This window comes from Pseudophryne corroboree, chromosome 5 (genome assembly GCF_028390025.1).
Source record: "Pseudophryne corroboree isolate aPseCor3 chromosome 5, aPseCor3.hap2, whole genome shotgun sequence".
Lineage (NCBI taxonomy): Eukaryota > Metazoa > Chordata > Amphibia > Anura > Myobatrachidae > Pseudophryne > Pseudophryne corroboree.
In genome coordinates this window covers 313,650,788-313,669,817 of record NC_086448.1, presented here as the reverse complement: position 1 = coordinate 313,669,817, position 19,030 = coordinate 313,650,788, and the positions used below count along the sequence as shown (strand labels likewise).

The 19,030-nt window shown below is 45.4% G+C and overlaps 1 protein-coding gene across 1 annotated transcript in view; it reads left to right on the top strand.

Annotated features, from left to right (window-relative positions):
- Positions 1-18,531, top strand: part of SUGCT (succinyl-CoA:glutarate-CoA transferase) — a 1,636,615-nt gene extending 1,618,084 nt beyond the window's left edge. The window contains exon 14 of the mRNA XM_063924883.1: positions 18,208-18,531. Coding sequence (XP_063780953.1) covers positions 18,208-18,371 — 164 coding nt within the window. The 3' untranslated portion in view covers positions 18,372-18,531. The remainder of the gene's footprint in view (positions 1-18,207) is intronic.
- Positions 18,532-19,030: the final 499 nt, after the last annotated feature.

Here is a 19,030-nt window from a genome sequence, read left to right as displayed (position 1 = left end):
GCCCTGGCCTATGTTCATGGCTAGTGGTTCAGCTTCACATGAGGATGGAAGCACTCAGCCTCTCGCTAGAAAAATGAAAAGACTCAAGCTGGCAAAAGCACAGCAAAGAACTGTGCGTTCTTCGAAATCACAAATCCACAAGGAGAGTCCAATTGTGTCGTTTGCGATGCCTGACCTTCCCAACACTGGACGTGAAGAGCATGCGCCTTCCACCATTTGCACGCCCCCTGCAAGTGCTGGAAGGAGCAGCAGCAGTCCAGTTCCTGATAATCAGATTGAAGATGTCAGTGTTGAAGTACACCAGGATGAGGAGGATATGGGTGTTGCTGGCGCTGGGGAGGAAATTGACCAGGAGGATTCTGATGGTGAGGTGGTTTGTTTAAGTCAGGCACCCGGGGAGACACCTGTTGTCCGTGGGAGGAATAGGGCCATTGACATGCCTGGTGAAAATACCAAAAAAATCAGCTCTTCGGTGTGGAAGTATTTCAACAGAAATGCGGACAACATTTGTCAAGCCGTGTGTTGCCTTTGTCAAGCTGTAATAAGTAGGGGTAAGGACGTTAACCACCTCGGAACATCCTCCCTTATACGTCACCTGCAGCGCATTCATCATAAGTCAGTGACAAGTTCAAAAACTTTGGGCGACAGCGGAAGCAGTCCACTGACCAGTAAATCCCTTCCTCTTGAAACCAAGCTCACGCAAACCACCCCACCAACTCCCTCAGTGTCAATTTCCTCCTTCCCCAGGAATGCCAATAGTCCTGCAGGCCATGTCACTGGCAATTCTGCCGAGTCCTCTCCTGCCCGGGATTCCTCCGATGCATCCTTGCGTGTAACGCCTACTGCTGCTGGCGCTGCTGTTGTTGCTGCTGGGAGTCGATGGTCATCCCAGAGGGGAAGTCGTACTCGTAAGACCACTTTTACTACTTCCACCAAGCAATTGACTGTCCAACAGTCCTTTGCGAGGAAGATGAAATATCACAGCAGTCATCCTGCTGCAAAGCGGATAACTGAGGCCTTGGCATCCTGGGCGGTGAGAAACGTGGTTCCGGTATCCATCATTACTGCAGAGGCAACTAGAGACTTGTTGGAGGTACTGTGTCCCCGGTACCAAATACCATCTAGGTTCCATTTCTCTAGGCAGGCGATACCGAAAATGTACACAGACCTCAGAAAAAGACTCACCAGTGTCCTAAAAAATGCAGTTGTACCCAATGTCCACTTAACCACGGACATGTGGACAAGTGGAGCAGGGCAGGCTCAGGACTATATGACTGTGACAGCCCACTGGGTAGATGTATGGACTCCCGCCGCAAGAACAGCAGCGGCGGCACCAGTAGCAGCATCTCGCAAACGCCAACTCTTTCCTAGGCAGGCTACGCTTTGTATCACCGCTTTTCAGAATACGCACACAGCTAAAAACCTCTTACGGCAACTGAGGAAGATCATCGCAGAATGGCTTACCCCAATTGGACTCTCCTGTGGATTTGTGGCATCGGACAACGCCAGCAATATTGTGTGTGCATTAAATATGGGCAAATTCCAGCACGTCCCATGTTTTGCACATACCTTGAATTTGGTGGTGCAGAATTATTTAAAAAACGAGAGGGGCGTGCAAGAGATGCTGTCGGTGGCCAGAAGAACTGCGGGACACTTTCGGCATACAGGCACCACGTACAGAAGACTGGAGCACCACCAAAAACGCCTGAACCTGCCCTGCCATCATCTGAAGCAAGAAGTGGTAACGAGGTGGAATTCAACCCTCTATATGCTTCAGAGGTTGGAGGAGCAGCAAAAGGCCATTCAAGCCTATACAACTGAGCACGATATAGGAGGTGGAATGCACCTGTCTCAAGCGCAGTGGAGAATGATTTCAACGTTGTGCAAGGTTCTGCAACCTTTTGAACTTGCCACACGTGAAGTCAGTTCAGACACTGCCAGCCTGAGTCAGGTCATTCCCCTCATCAGGCTTTTGCAGAAGAAGCTGGAGACATTGAAGGAGGAGCTAACACGGAGCGATTCCGCTAGGCATGTGGGACTTGTGGATGGAGCCCTTAATTCGCTTAACAAGGATTCACGGGAGGTCAATCTGTTGAAATCAGAGCACTACATTTTGGCCACCGTGCTCGATCCTAGATTTAAAACCTACCTTGGATCTCTCTTTCCGGCAGACACAAGTCTGCTGGGGTTCAAAGAACTGCTGGTGACAAAATTGTCAAGTCAAGCGGAACGCGACCTGTCAACATCTCCTCCTTCACATTCTCCCGCAACTGTGGGTGCGAGGAAAAGGCTCAGAATTCCGAGCCCACCCGCTGGCGGTGATGCAGGGCAGTCTGGAGCGACTGCTGATGCTGACATCTGGTCCGGACTGAAGGACCTGACAACGATTACGGACATGTCGTCTACTGTCACTGCATATGATTCTCTCCCCATTGAAAGAATGGTGGAGGATTATATGAGTGACCGCATCCAAGTAGGCACGTCAGACAGTCCGTACTTATACTGGCAGGAAAAAGAGGCAATTTGGAGGCCCTTGCACAAACTGGCTTTATTCTACCTAAGTTGCCCTCCCACAAGTGTGTACTCTGAAAGAGTGTTTAGTGCCGCCGCTCACCTTGTCAGCAATCGGCGTACGAGGTTACATCCAGAAAATGTGGAGAAGATGATGTTCATTAAAATTAATTATAATCAATTCCTCCGTGGAGACATTGACCAGCAGCAATTGCCTCCACAAAGTACACAGGGAGCTGAGATGGTGGATTCCAGTGGGGACGAATTGATAATCTGTGAGGAGGGGGATGTACACGGTGATATATCGGAGGATGATGATGAGGTGGACATCTTGTCTCTGTAGAGCCAGTTTGTGCAAGGAGAGATTAATTGCTTCTTTTTTGGTGGGGGTCCAAACCAACCCGTCATTTCAGTCACAGTCGTGTGGCAGACCCTGTCACTGAAATGATGGGTTGGTTAAAGTGTGCATGTCCTGTTTATACAACATAAGGGTGGGTGGGAGGGCCCAAGGACAATTCCATCTTGCACCTCTTTTTATTTCATTTTTCTTTGCGTCATGTGCTGTTTGGGGGGTGTTTTTTGGAAGGGCCATCCTGCGTGACACTGCAGTGCCACTCCTAGATGGGCCAGGTGTTTGTGTCGGCCACTAGGGTCGCTTAGCTTACTCACACAAGTACCTCATTGCGCCTCTTTTTTTTCTTCTTTGCGTCATGTGCTGCTGTTTGGGGAGTGTTTTTTGGAAGGGCCATCCTGCGTGACACTGCAGTGCCACTCCTAGATGGGCCAGGTGTTTGTGTCGGCCACTAGGGTCGCTTAGCTTACTCACACAGCTACCTCATTGCGCCTCTTTTTTTCTTTGCGTCATGTGCTGTTTGGGGAGTGTTTTTTGGAAGGGCCATCCTGCGTGACACTGCAGTGCCACTCCTAGATGGGCCAGGTGTTTGTGTCGGCCACTAGGGTCGCTTAGCTTACTCACACAGCTACCTCATTGCGCCTCTTTTTTTCTTTGCGTCATGTGCTGTTTGGGGAGTGTTTTTTGGAAGGGCCATCCTGCGTGACACTGCAGTGCCACTCCTAGATGGGCCAGGTGTTTGTGTCGGCCACTAGGGTCGCTTAGCTTACTCACACAGCTACCTCATTGCGCCTCTTTTTTTCTTTGCGTCATGTGCTGTTTGGGGAGTGTTTTTTGGAAGGGCCATCCTGCGTGACACTGCAGTGCCACTCCTAGATGGGCCAGGTGTTTGTGTCGGCCACTTGGGTCGCTTAGCTTAGCCATCCAGCGACCTCGGGGCAAATTTTAGGACTAAAAATAATATTGTGAGGTGTGAGGTGTTCAGAATAGACTGAAAATTAGTGATGAGCACCGGAAATTTTTCAGGTTTTGTGTTTTGGTTTTGGGTTCGGTTCCGCGGCCGTGTTTTGGGTTCGAACGCGTTTTGGCAAAACCTCACCGAATTTTTTTTGTCTGATTCGGGTGTGTTTTGGATTCGGGTGTTTTTTTCAAAAAACCCTAAAAAACAGCTTAAATCATAGAATTTGGGGTTCATTTTGATCCCAAAGTATTATTAACCTCAATAACCATAATTTCCACTCATTTTCAGTCTATTCTGAACACCTCACACCTCACAATATTATTTTTAGTCCTAAAATTTGCACCGAGGTCGCTGGATGGCTAAGCTAAGCGACCCAAGTGGCCGACACAAACACCTGGCCCATCTAGGAGTGGCACTGCAGTGTCACGCAGGATGGCCCTTCCAAAAAACACTCCCCAAACAGCACATGACGCAAAGAAAAAAAGAGGCGCAATGAGGTAGCTGTGTGAGTAAGCTAAGCGACCCTAGTGGCCAACACAAACAACTGGCCCATCTAGGAGTGGCACTGCAGTGTCACGCAGGATGGCCCTTCCAAAAAACACTCCCCAAGCAGCACATGACGCAAAGAAAAAAAGAGGCGCAAAGAGGTAGCTGTGTGAGTAAGCTAAGCGACCCTAGTGGCCGACACAAACACCTGGCCCATCTAGGAGTGGCACTGCAGTGTCACGCAGGATGGCCCTTCCAAAAAACACTCCCCAAACAGCAGCACATGACGCAAAGAAGAAAAAAAAGAGGCACAATGAGGTAGCTGTGTGAGTAAGCTAAGCGACCCTAGTGGCCGACACAAACACCTGGCCCATCTAGGAGTGGCACTGCAGTGTCACGCAGGATGGCCCTTCCAAAAAACACCCCCCAAACAGCACATGACGCAAAGAAAAATGAAAGAAAAAAGAGGTGCAAGATGGAATTGTCCTTGGGCCCTCCCGCCCACCCTTATGTTGTATAAACAGGACATGCACACTTTAACCAACCCATCATTTCAGTGACAGGGTCTGCCACACGACTGTGACTGAAATGACGGGTTGGTTTGGACCCCCACCAAAAAAGAAGCAATTAATCTCTCCTTGCACAAACTGGCTCTACAGAGGCAAGATGTCAACCTCATCATCATCCTCCGATATATCACCGTGTTCATCCCCCTCCTCACAGATTATCAATTCGTCCCCACTGGAATCCACCATCTCAGCTCCCTGTGTACTTTGTGGAGGCAATTGCTGCTGGTCAATGTCTCCACGGAGGAATTGATTATAATTAATTTTAATGAACATCATCTTCTCCACATTTTCTGGATGTAACCTCGTACGCCGATTGCTGACAAGGTGAGCGGCGGCACTAAACACTCTTTCGGAGTACACACTTGTGGGAGGGCAACTTAGGTAGAATAAAGCCAGTTTGTGCAACGGCCTCCAAATTGCCTCTTTTTCCTGCCAGTATAAGTACGGACTGTCTGACGTGCCTACTTGGATGCGGTCACTCATATAATCCTCCACCATTCTTTCAATGGGGAGAGAATCATATGCAGTGACAGTAGACGACATGTCCGTAATCGTTGTCAGGTCCTTCAGTCCGGACCAGATGTCAGCATCAGCAGTCGCTCCAGACTGCCCTGCATCACCGCCAGCGGGTGGGCTCGGAATTCTGAGCCTTTTCCTCGCACCCCCAGTTGCGGGAGAATGTGAAGGAGGAGATGTTGACAGGTCGCGTTCCGCTTGACTTGACAATTTTGTCACCAGCAGGTCTTTCAACCCCAGCAGACTTGTGTCTGCCGGAAAGAGAGATCCAAGGTAGGTTTTAAATCTAGGATCGAGCACGGTGGCCAAAATGTAGTGCTCTGATTTCAACAGATTGACCACCCGTGAATCCTTGTTAAGCAAATTAAGGGCTCCATCCACAAGTCCCACATGCCTAGCGGAATCGCTCTGTGTCAGCTCCTCCTTCAATGTCTCCAGCTTCTTCTGCAAAAGCCTGATGAGGGGAATGACCTGACTCAGGCTGGCAGTGTCTGAACTGACTTCACGTGTGGCAAGTTCAAAAGGTTGCAGAACCTTGCACAACGTTGAAATCATTCTCCACTGCGCTTGAGACAGGTGCATTCCACCTCCTATATCGTGCTCAGTTGTATAGGCTTGAATGGCCTTTTGCTGCTCCTCCAACCTCTGAAGCATATAGAGGGTTGAATTCCACCTCGTTACCACTTCTTGCTTCAGATGATGGCAGGGCAGGTTCAGGCGTTTTTGGTGGTGCTCCAGTCTTCTGTACGTGGTGCCTGTACGCCGAAAGTGTCCCGCAATTCTTCTGGCCACCGACAGCATCTCTTGCACGCCCCTCTCGTTTTTTAAATAATTCTGCACCACCAAATTCAAGGTATGTGCAAAACATGGGACGTGCTGGAATTTGCCCATATTTAATGCACACACAATATTGCTGGCGTTGTCCGATGCCACAAATCCACAGGAGAGTCCAATTGGGGTAAGCCATTCTGCGATGATCTTCCTCAGTTGCCGTAAGAGGTTTTTAGCTGTGTGCGTATTCTGGAAAGCGGTGATACAAAGCGTAGCCTGCCTAGGAAAGAGTTGGCGTTTGCGAGATCCTGCTACTGGTGCCGCCGCTGCTGTTCTTGCGGCGGGAGTCCATACATCTACCCAGTGGGCTGTCACAGTCATATAGTCCTGAGCCTGCCCTGCTCCACTTGTCCACATGTCCGTGGTTAAGTGGACATTGGGTACAACTGCATTTTTTAGGACACTGGTGAGTCTTTTTCTGAGGTCTGTGTACATTTTCGGTATCGCCTGCCTAGAGAAATGGAACCTAGATGGTATTTGGTACCGGGGACACAGTACCTCCAACAAGTCTCTAGTTGCCTCTGCAGTAATGATGGATACCGGAACCACGTTTCTCACCGCCCAGGATGCCAAGGCCTCAGTTATCCGCTTTGCAGCAGGATGACTGCTGTGATATTTCATCTTCCTCGCAAAGGACTGTTGGACAGTCAATTGCTTGGTGGAAGTAGTAAAAGTGGTCTTACGAGTACGACTTCCCCTCTGGGATGACCATCGACTCCCAGCAGCAACAACAGCAGCGCCAGCAGCAGTAGGCGTTACACGCAAGGATGCATCAGAGGAATCCCAGGCAGGAGAGGACTCGTCAGAATTGCCAGTGACATGGCCTGCAGGACTATTGGCATTCCTGGGGAAGGAGGAAATTGACACTGAGGGAGTTGGTGGGGTGGTTTGCGTGAGCTTGGTTACAAGAGGAAGGGATTTACTGGTCAGTGGACTGCTTCCGCTGTCGCCCAAAGTTTTTGAACTTGTCACTGACTTATGATGAATGCGCTGCAGGTGACGTATAAGGGAGGATGTTCCGAGGTGGTTAACGTCCTTACCCCTACTTATTACAGCTTGACAAAGGCATCACACGGCTTGACAAATGTTGTCCGCATTTCTGTTGAAATACTTCCACACCGAAGAGCTGATTTTTTTGGTATTTTCACCAGGCATGTCAATGGCCCTATTCCTCCCACGGACAACAGGTGTCTCCCCGGGTGCCTGACTTAAACAAACCACCTCACCATCAGAATCCTCCTGGTCAATTTCCTCCCCAGCGCCAGCAACACCCATATCCTCCTCATCCTGGTGTACTTCAACACTGACATCTTCAATCTGACTATCAGGAACTGGACTGCGGGTGCTCCTTCCAGCACTTGCAGGGGGCGTGCAAATGGTGGAAGGCGCATGCTCTTCACGTCCAGTGTTGGGAAGGTCAGGCATCGCAAACGACACAATTGGACTCTCCTTGTGGATTTGTGATTTCGAAGAACGCACAGTTCTTTGCTGTGCTTTTGCCAGCTTGAGTCTTTTAATTTTTCTAGCGAGAGGCTGAGTGCTTCCATCCTCATGTGAAGCTGAACCACTAGCCATGAACATAGGCCAGGGCCTCAGCCGTTCCTTGCCACTCCGTGTGGTAAATGGCATATTGGCAAGTTTACGCTTCTCCTCTGACAATTTTATTTTAGATTTTTGAGCCCTTTTTTTACTGATATTTGGTGTTTTGGATTTTACATGCTCTGTACTATGACATTGGGCATCGGCCTTGGCAGACGACGTTGCTGGCATTTCATCGTCTCGGCCATGACTAGTGGCAGCAGCTTCAGCACGAGGTGGAAGTCGATCTTGATCTTTCCCTATTTTTGGAACCTCAACATTTTTGTTCTCCATATTTTAATAGGCACAACTAAAAGGCACCTCAGGTAAACAATGGAGATGGATGGATACTAGTATACTTATGGATGGACGAGCGACTGCCGACACAGAGGTAGCTACAGCCGTGGACTACCGTACTGCGTCTGCTGCTAATATAGACTGGATGATAATGATATAAAAAATATATATATATATCACTACTGCAGCCGGACAGGTATATATTATATAATGACGGACCTGCTGGACACTGTCAGCAGCACTGCAGACTCCTAAAGTAAGCTACTAGTAGTATCAAGAAGATAGAAAAAAAAAAAAACACCACAGGTAGGTGGTATACAATTATGGATGGACGAGCGACTGCCGACACAGAGGTAGCTACAGCCGTGGACTACCGTACTGCGTCTGCTGCTAATATAGACTGGATGATAATGATATAAAAAATATATATATATATATATCACTACTGCAGCCGGACAGGTATATATTATATAATGACGGACCTGCTGGACACTGTCAGCAGCACTGCAGACTCCTAAAGAAAGCTACTAGTAGTATCAAGAAGATAGAAAAAAAAAAAAACACCACAGGTAGGTGGTATACAATTATGGATGGACGAGCGACTGCCGACACAGAGGTAGCTACAGCCGTGGACTACCGTACTGCGTCTGCTGCTAATATAGACTGGATGATAATGATATAAAAAATATATATATATATCACTACTGCAGCCGGACAGGTATATATTATATAATGACGGACCTGCTGGACACTGTCAGCAGCACTGCAGACTCCTAAAGTAAGCTACTAGTAGTATCAAGAAGATAGAAAAAAAAAAACACCACAGGTAGGTGGTATACAATTATGGATGGACGAGCGACTGCCGACACAGAGGTAGCTACAGCCGTGGACTACCGTACTGCGTCTGCTGCTAATATAGACTGGATGATAATGATATAAAAAATATATATATATATCACTACTGCAGCCGGACAGGTATATATTATATAATGACGGACCTGCTGGACACTGTCAGCAGCACTGCAGACTCCTAAAGTAAGCTACTAGTAGTATCAAGAAGATAGAAAAAAAAAAAACACCACAGGTAGGTGGTATACAATTATGGATGGACGAGCGACTGCCGACACAGAGGTAGCTACAGCCGTGGACTACCGTACTGCGTCTGCTGCTAATATAGACTGGATGATAATGATATAAAAAATATATATATATATCACTACTGCAGCCGGACAGGTATATATTATATAATTAATGACGGACCTGCTGGACACTGTCAGCAGAATGCGTTTATAGAATAAAAACACCACACGACGAGTGTTTAACTTTTTCAGGCAGACAATCACAATATACTGGTGGTCAGACAGTGGTCACTGGTCAGTCACACTGGCAGTGGCACTCTGGCAGCAAAAGTGTGCACTGTTAAATAATATGTACTCCTGCTACTGCTCCCCAGTCTCCCCCACAATTAAGCTGTGTGAGCACTGAGCACTCAGCACAGTCAGATATACATAGATGGTGCAGCACACTGAGGCTGAGCACAGATATGGTATACTGTTACTGTGTCACTGTGTATCGTTTTTTTTCAGGCAGAGAACGGATTATATTAAATAATAATATAATAAAAAAACTGCACTGGTGGTCACTGGTCAGTCACTAGTGAACTCTGCACTCTCTGAGTACTCCTAAGCTCCAGTAAATCAAGTGTCTCACTCTCACTCTCTCTCTTCTAATCTAAATGGAGAGGACGCCAGCCACGTCCTCTCCCTATGAATCTCAATGCACGTGTGAAAATGGCGGCGACGCGCGGCTCCTTATATAGAATCCGAGTCTCGCGATAGAATACGAGCCTCGCGAGAATCCGACAGCGGGATGATGACGTTCGGGCGCGCTCGGGTTAGCCGAGCAAGGCGGAAAGATCCGAGTCTGCCTCGGATCCGTGTAAAAAGGCTGAAGTTCGGGGGGGTTCGGATTCCGAGGAACCGAACCCGCTCATCACTACTGAAAATGAGTGGAAATTATGGTTATTGAGGTTAATAATACTTTGGGATCAAAATGAACCCCAAATTCTATGATTTAAGCTGTTTTTTAGGGTTTTTTGAAAAAAACAACCGAATCCAAAACACACCCGAATCCGACAAAAAAAATTCGGTGAGGTTTTGCCAAAACGCGTTCGAACCCAAAACACGGCCGCGGAACCGAACCCAAAACCAAAACCAAAACACAAAACCCGAAAAATTTCCGGTGCTCATCACTAGTTTATACCTTCCACCTATCCATCCACTCTGGTGTCGGCCCCACAGGGGGCGACATCACATTTATCGGCATCTGCTCTGCCACCACATAAGCCTCCTCATCAAACGTGTCGACACAGCCGTACCGACACACCGCACACACACAGGGAATGCTCTGATTGAGGACAGGACCCCACACAGCCCTTTGGGGAGACAGAGAGAGAGTATGCCAGCACACACCAGAGCGCTATATAATTTAGGGATTAACACTATATTGAGTGAATTTTTCCCAATAGCTGCTTGTATATACAATATTGCGCCTAAATTTAGTGCCCCCCCTCTCTTTTTAACCCTTTGAGCCTGCAAACTACAGGGGAGAGCCTGGGGAGCTGTCTTCCAGCTGTACTGTGAAGAGAAAATGGCGCCAGTGTGCTGAGGGAGATAGCTCCGCCCCTTTTTCGCTGACTTTTCTCCCGCTTTTTTATGGATTCTGGCAGGGGTATTTATCACATATATAGCCTCTGGGGCTATATATTGTGATATATTTGCCAGCCAAGGTGTTTATATTGCTGCTCAGGGCGCCCCCCCCCCCCCCCCCCAGCGCCCTGCACCCTCAGTGACCTGAGTGTGAAGTGTGTATGAGGAGCAATGGCGCACAGCTGCAGTGCTGTGCGCTACCTTGGTGAAGACTGATGTCTTCTGCCGCCGATTTTCCGGACCTCTTCTTGCTTCTGGCTCTATAAGGGGGACGGCGGCGCGGCTCCGGGAACGAACACCAAGGCCAGTTCCATGCGGTCGATCCCTCTGGAGCTAATGGTGTCCAGTAGCCTAAGAAGCCCAAGCTAGCTGCAAGCAGGTAGGTTCGCTTCTTCTCCCCTTAGTCCCTCGATGCAGTGAGCCTGTTGCCAGCAGGTCTCACTGTAAAATAAAAAACCTAAAATAAACTTTCTTTCTAGGAGCTCAGGAGAGCCCCTAGTGTGCATCCAGCTCGGCCGGGCACAGAAATCTAACTGAGGCTTGGAGGAGGGTCATAGTGGGAGGAGCCAGTGCACACCAGGTAGTCTAAAAGCTTTCTTTTAGTTGTGCCCAGTCTCCTGCGGAGCCGCTATTCCCCATGGTCCTTTCGGAGTGCCCAGCATCCACTAGGACGTTAGAGAAAAGGGTTATTAGACAGAGCATCGTGTGGTGACTCACTTGGATATTAAGATCGGAAACCTTTATAATTTTTCTCAAGTCCCACAGCGGTGCGAGAAAAGATAAACGAGGGTTTATCTACTGTAACGTGTGGTGGCTCGCATGAAACCTTACGAATATTGTAAGTGAATCAGTCCCTCTTACTCTTACTTTCTACTTACTGCTTTTACAGTAGCAGCTGACTTTATAAATAAATAAGACTCATATTTTGCATGGTACAGTATATGAAGAGTAGAACTCTCCAGAACCGGGGATAACAAATATAAATTGAAATAATGCATAATGAAGAAATAAATATATATATATATATATATATATATATATATATATATATATATAAAAGAAGAAATATCTCTATGGAGCGCTCTTAATCTATAATCTGATATAATTAGATGACTGTTGGTGGATGTTATATAAAGAGAGGATGACCTTACACATTTATACACCCATATTAGAATCACATATATATATATATACATACATACACACACACATACACAGTACCTGTAATTATATTTGAATTACACTATTTTTTGTCCTGCAAAGTAACTTCCATCATCAAGATAAACTGTTTATAGTGTAAATGTCAAGGTCTGTCAATCTGTTAGATTGCAGTGTTGCTTACATTCCTTTACTGGTACAGTGCGTAGCATTTACAATCTACTAGTACCAGTTACAATAAATCCACATTCTTAAATACTGAAAACAGTAGCCACAGACCAGTTTCTGATGCTTGGAGAAATTTTGCTTATGTGCACAAAGCTTTCTCCTGACGGATTGCTTTGAGGCTTTAGACTGATGTGCGCCTTTAAAAACAGAACATTTTAAAACATAATTTTAGCAAAGAGAGAGAGAGATTAAAAAAAAGTAAGATTTTTTTTATTTTTTTTGCAAGTACAGTAAGAACCCTTTGTCCTTTAAACCATAAGTTTTTAAACAGGGTCCTCAAAGCACCCTAATGGTCCAGCTTTTAAGGATATCCATGCTTGGCCACAGGTGACTTAATACCTCAATCAATTTGATTTAACCATCTGTGCTCAGCCATGGATATCCTTAAAACCTGGACTGTTAGGGTATCTTGAGGACCACATTTAGGAACTCTGCCTTAAACACAGTTTGCTGCAGAGACAAAGATGGGTTGGATGTTAATAATTTTTTGCCTAGACCACCATGACCAAACTGGGATCTGGAAAAGCCTCAGCACACTTTATCACAGCGATAACTAGTGGGATGCTGTTTTTTGCACACTTCACCATATAATAGAAGCACCAGCTCTTAGCTTATGAGTCCAGACGCTGTTTTTTCACTATGACTCCACACTTGGAGTTCTTTGTTAAGGGGATTACACATCTGACTAGGGGGGTAATTCAGAGTTGATCGCAGCAGCAAATTTGTTAGCAGTTAGGCAAAACCAGGGCCGGCTCGAGGCATGTTCGACTCGAGCGGTCGCGCAGGGCGCCACCCTTAAAGGGCGCCGCGCGCTGGCGCCGCCATGTCGGAGCCTGGAGCCGGCCCTGATCTCCCCTGCTGTCCTCCCTCCCGCTGTGTGCGCTGTGTGCGCTATGCCGCGCCGGCGTCTGATGTCAGACACCGGCACCGCACAGCGCGCACAGTTGTGTCGGTCAGCGGCGCGCACAGCAGCACTCCCCCTCCCTCGGCACAGCAGGTACTGGGGGCATATGTGGCACTGTGGGGGGCATTTATCTGGCACTGTGGGGGGCATTTATCTGGCACTGTGGGGGGCATTTATCTGGCACTGTGGGGGGCATTCATTTATCTGGCACTGTGGGGGGGGCATTTATCTGGCACTGTGGGGGCATTTATCTGTGCACTGTGAGGGGGCATTAATGTATCTGGCACTGTGGGGGCATTTCTGGCACTGTGGGGTCATGTATCTATCTGGGTCTGTGAGGGCATATCTGGCACTGGGGGGGGGGGGGGCATTGATGTATCTGGCACTGTGGCTGCATTTATCTGGCACTGCGAGGGGGCATTAATGTATCTGGCACTGTGGGGGCATTTGTGGCACTGTGGGGTCATGTATCTATCTGGGTCTGTGGGGGCATATCTGGCACTGGGGGGGGCATTGATGTATCTGGCAATGTGGCGGCATTTATCTGGCACTGTGAGGGGGCATTAATGTATCTGGCACTGTGGGGGCATTTATCTGGCACTGTGAAGGGGCATTAATGTATCTGGCACTGTGGGGGGTATTTATGTATCTGGCACTGTGGGGGGCATTTATGTATCTGGCACTGTGGGGGGCATTTATATATCTGGCACTGTGGGGGGCATTTATGTATCTGGCACTGTGGGGGGCATTTATGTATCTGGCACTGTGGGGGGCATTTATGTATCTGGCACTGTTGGGGCAATTATGTTTCTCGCACTGCTGGGGGGGCATGTCATGTGCATTTGGCACTGCTGGGGGGGCATGTCATGTGCATTTGGCACTGCTGGCGCAAAGTGTCTAACGTGCTCTGCCTGGCGCAAAGTGTCTAACGTGCTCTGCCTGGCGCAAAGTGTCTAACGTGCTCTGCCTGGCGCAAAGTGTCTAACGTGCTCTGCCTGGCGCAAAGTGTCTAACGTGCTCTGCCTGGCGCAAAGTGTCTAACGTGCTCTGCCTGGCGCAAAGGGTCTAACGTGCTCTGCCTGGCACAAAGTGTCTAACGTGCTCTGCCTGGCACAAAGTGTCTTAACGTGCTCTGACTGGCGCAAAGTGTCTAACGTGCTCTGCCTGGCACAAAGTGTCTTAACGTGCTCTACCTGTCGCAGTGTGTATAGGAGGTTCTACCTGGTGCAATGTGTATTAGCTGCACTACTGTGTGGCGTAATGCGAATTGCCACTATTATGTGGCCGCGCCCCTTCCCCACGAAGCAACGCCCCTAAATTTTTGATGCGCGCCTTCGGCGCGCAAGGTCCATGGTTTTGAACGGAGCGACAAGCATTACAGTATGTACATAATTTTGCCCTTCTAACTTAAATATGTGCCCTCCCAAATGCAAAATGTGCCCTCCCCATGATCAACACCCCTGCCCTAAAAAAATCCTAGAGTGAACACTATCATGTGTAGCTGGCACTGCTGTGGGGCATATCATGTGTAGCTGGCACTGCAGCAGGGCATGTCCTGTCTATCTGGCACTGCTGGGGGGTATATCATGTCTATCTGGCACTGCTGGGGGGTATGTCGTGTAGCTGGCACTGCTGGGGGCATGTCATGTGTAGCTGGCACTGCTGCGGGGCATGTCATGTCTATCTGGCACTGCACTACTGTAGACATTATGGGTAGCTAGCACTATACTGGAGACATTGTGTGTAAGGAACACTACTGTAGCTGTTATGTGTAATGCTGCTAATTGTGTGCGTAGAGGGGGTGTGAAAATATATTTATTTATTTATAGTGTGATAATATGAAGTTGTGAGACCCCGCCCACTTTTTCAGAGACCACGCCCAGTTTTTCAGGAGCGCGCGCGCCACGGGGCTTAATAGTGACAATGAGCCCCAGGTGGATAGTACTGGGGCCACTTGTGGCATTTGCAGGGTGTATGTATGTGCTAATAACTTCAATTATACTCCAAGTTCATTGTGAGGGTTTATTTTTTACATTTTTTTTTTTTACTACCAGTGCTCTTAGTGCTAGGAGTGTGCATCTGCATCTCTCTTCCTCCAGCATAGTATTAGAAGCCTCAGCATGATAGCACCTCTTGATATATTTAGTAATAGGTTGTGCAGTCCAGCCCCACCGCTCCCCCATTGTATGAAGTCTGTTTAAAAAAAATATATATTGATTCATTTTTGTTTTTTGTTTTAACAGTGCAGTTCCTGTCATACCATAGTATCATTCTGTTTCATTATCTGCCTGGACAGCATACATCAGTTTAGCACAAATGGACACTCCTCTGCTTCCTTTCAGCAACTGTATACAGCAGGTCCTGCTGGACATCTCATTGCATTAATGCTGCTGGCTTGTACACACACCACTATTCAGTATGGCTGATCACAGTATGACAATAGGAGTTTTATTAAGACTCCCTAGTCTTTACTGTTAGATGTACAATACTGTAGGTAAAATACTGTATCTAAGTGAGGATTCATCATCATTCATAGGCTGGTTTATAATTGATCTGGACAGTGAACAGTGTTGTAGATTATTCTATTTGATGTATAAGATCTAATCATACCAAAATTATTATTAAATATAAGATAAAACTATATTTTGTTGAACTATTTTATTTTATTTTGCATCTCCAATTTCATATAAAATTTAATTATAATAATTTTTTTTTATTTTGAAGGTACAATTTCCATTAACATTTTATCTTCGATTTTCATTCTCTACAACCGTTTTCTCCTTTATGTAAATACCTGTAAAATCCTGGTGAGTCTTATGGTCTGGAAGATAGTGTCATTCTTAGGTGACCCTTCTCCTTAAGCGGCACTAATTTAGACACACAAGAGTTAGTTACTGGGAAAAGTGTGTTGGCTTGGATAGTATGTTATTTAGCATTAAACATGTAACATAAAGTTAAACATTTAACAACATTTTCTTTCCAATTAAATGCTGAAAATGCAATCTGTGTTTTTTTATTATAAAAGAGAAGTCTTTCACTATAATATAGCTAATTCTTGATTGCATCAACAGTATTCATGAGGAATGAGGTCTATCATGGGGGTTCTTACTAACAAAGTTGTTTTATACCATGGTATGACTGTAAAACATATTTTGCAGAAACCACATTGGCTTTCGTTCTTATTGCCTTGCTGACCAGGCTGCTTTACAAAGGTGTTCTCTGTTTATCATATAGCATTACTTACAGCCAAAGAAACAACATACAGTATTCAGTATTTGGGTGAATAGAAGCAAATATGTGTAAAACATAATTTATAACTTGTTGCTTAATATAGCCTTATATAGTAGTTATTTGCTTGCTTCAAAATTTCTGCAGATCACTATTTATGTATATACTGTTTTTGTATATGTTTCTACTTAAGTTGCTTTCATGCTAATAAGGTTAATCTAATATTCACCACATTAGGTGGATCCTCATACTTTCACTGCTAGACTCTCTTGAATTGTATTATTGTCTGGGCAGCTTGCAAACAAATAGCACTGTTCAAAAAGTTTCAAGAATAGTTTTGTGACCTAATAAAACACAAACCACAAAATTGTTACCAGAAAAATGCTTTTAGGTGATTGATTAGTTCTATGGCCTGACCAGTTTGCTTGGCAGAGTCTACCTAAAATGCCACAGGCAAACAGTTTAGCTTGTTTTAAATGACCTCAAAACTGTTACGGCCCTAGCGCACAATGAGCCTTTTGAAGAGTTCTCAAGAGAGATTTTATTAGAGGTTTCTGCTTTATTAGATAATTCTTCCACGTCTCATACAAAGGGGTTACTTTTATTTGTATTCATATCATTTAAAATAACAAATGAAAAAAATAGATACTGTATACAGTATATGGGATAATGCACCTTCAACTGGGAATATCACAATGGTCTTTAACCATAAACTGTAACTACAGTAGGTGCATTATTTCCTATAATACTTCAGAGGTGTTTTTGAGTAAAAAATTAAACATTTTTGTATTTCCAATGTATGAATACTAATCTGTTGAGTGAAGGAAGTGTGATTCCTTGGTGCAGTCGCTTTTTAAGATCCAGATCCCCCTCCTGCAGGCAGCACTTGCAGGCTGGAGATTACCATTCTGACCTCCTCCCAAACTGCATGCTGTGACCACAGAAACCAATAGGAAGATATTGGTCAGCCACAAACAATAACCATTGGCAGGTCCCTTCCCGCTATCTCCCATGGGGAGATTTGATTGACTGGGGCCAGGAACACGGATGGTGATGATGGTACCGTGGGCAGTATTATCTAAATATGGTGGAGAAAGCGTATAATGAAGTAGATATTCACACTTTTGTATGAACTACTATGATGTGTATTATCTTTGTCATGGAAAAGGTATGATCTTAAATGGACACTATGGAGTAAATTTACTAAGGTGGGAGGTTTTTTTTTTTTAGAACTGGTGATGTTGCCCATAGCAACCAACTAGATTCTATCTATTATATTCTAGTAGCAACTAGATACATGTTAAGTAGAATCTGATTGATTGCTATGAGCAACATCACCAGTTCTAAAGAAACCCCCACCTTAGTAAATTTACCCCAATGTGATAGGCTGACAGCTTTTATTTTTGAGTTTATTGTTAAGCAAGTAGAATAATTTAAAGTGATTGTAATAAAAATACTAAAATGTTAACATTTTTTGCTTACTGTATATGATAAAACTACTTCACATGTAATAAATAATGGACACTCTTCTCTGAGATCACTAATTACCAAAGAGAACTTGAGAAAGATGCATTTATGTGGTTATACAGATATTCCAACCCGTCTCACTGTGTTATAGACTTTCTTTGCATTACTGTATCTTCCAACCCACCCATCCTTTCCATTTATACTAGTTCCTGCCTTAGTATCCATTCTACAGCAGCTACTGATCAGCGATCCTCTTCTGATCATCACTACTACTACTACTACTACTACTACTACTACTACTACTACTGTATCATATTCCTTTTAATGATTTAATAAGAGTATCAGTAAAGACATATAATGCATTTTTGAATTTGAGCTATAATATGTAACAACTGTAATCTTTATATCTGTAGGTCCTGCGGTAAGATTCAACAAATTCAACATGTCTGCTCCGAAGGCACCTCCCGTTCTAGGGCAGCACACGGCTGAGGTTTTGAAAAGCATATTAGGATATGAAGACGACTATATTGCTGAATTGCTGCAAACGAAGACAGTTTATCAAAATGTGGTCCAATGATGATGTCAGAATATTGATAAAGTTAGGCTTGTGTAGTATTCAGCCTACAAGAAGATTAATTAAGTAATGATCTTGGATATACTGTATGTGTAATCTAAAGTTTGTAGCTTCAAATTATATTTTTCTCTAAAAGTTTAATTAAAATAATGTTCACTAACAATTGTGTCTGTTCTTTCAATTATAGGAATAAATTGTGGGTGACATAGTGAAAGTTAACACTTTTTTTGTGATGATCTAGATTAGAGTCATCATCCAACCTGGCAGCCACTATTAGTGGCTGAGAGTTCTATTACTCCTAGAGGTCTATTTACTAAGCCTTGGATGGAGATAAAGTTGACGGAGATAAAGTACCAGTCAATCAGCTCCTAACTGCCGTGTACAGGCTATTTTAGAAAAATGACAGTTAGGAGCTGATTGGCTGGTACTTAATCTGTGTCCACTTTATCTCTATATAAGGCTTAATGTCCCTGTGTAGCAGTATGTGGAGAACACTGTGTGGATGTACATTGATTGCATGGATTCTTTGCCATATGTGGAACTTACTTATGGCTATTATACTTGAGGAGGCCATGGCTGATATACTATGGGAGAAGGGAAAATCTTGGCTTCTATACTGTTGGTGTGAAAGTGGTAATTGACTGCTATATATTAGGGAAGGA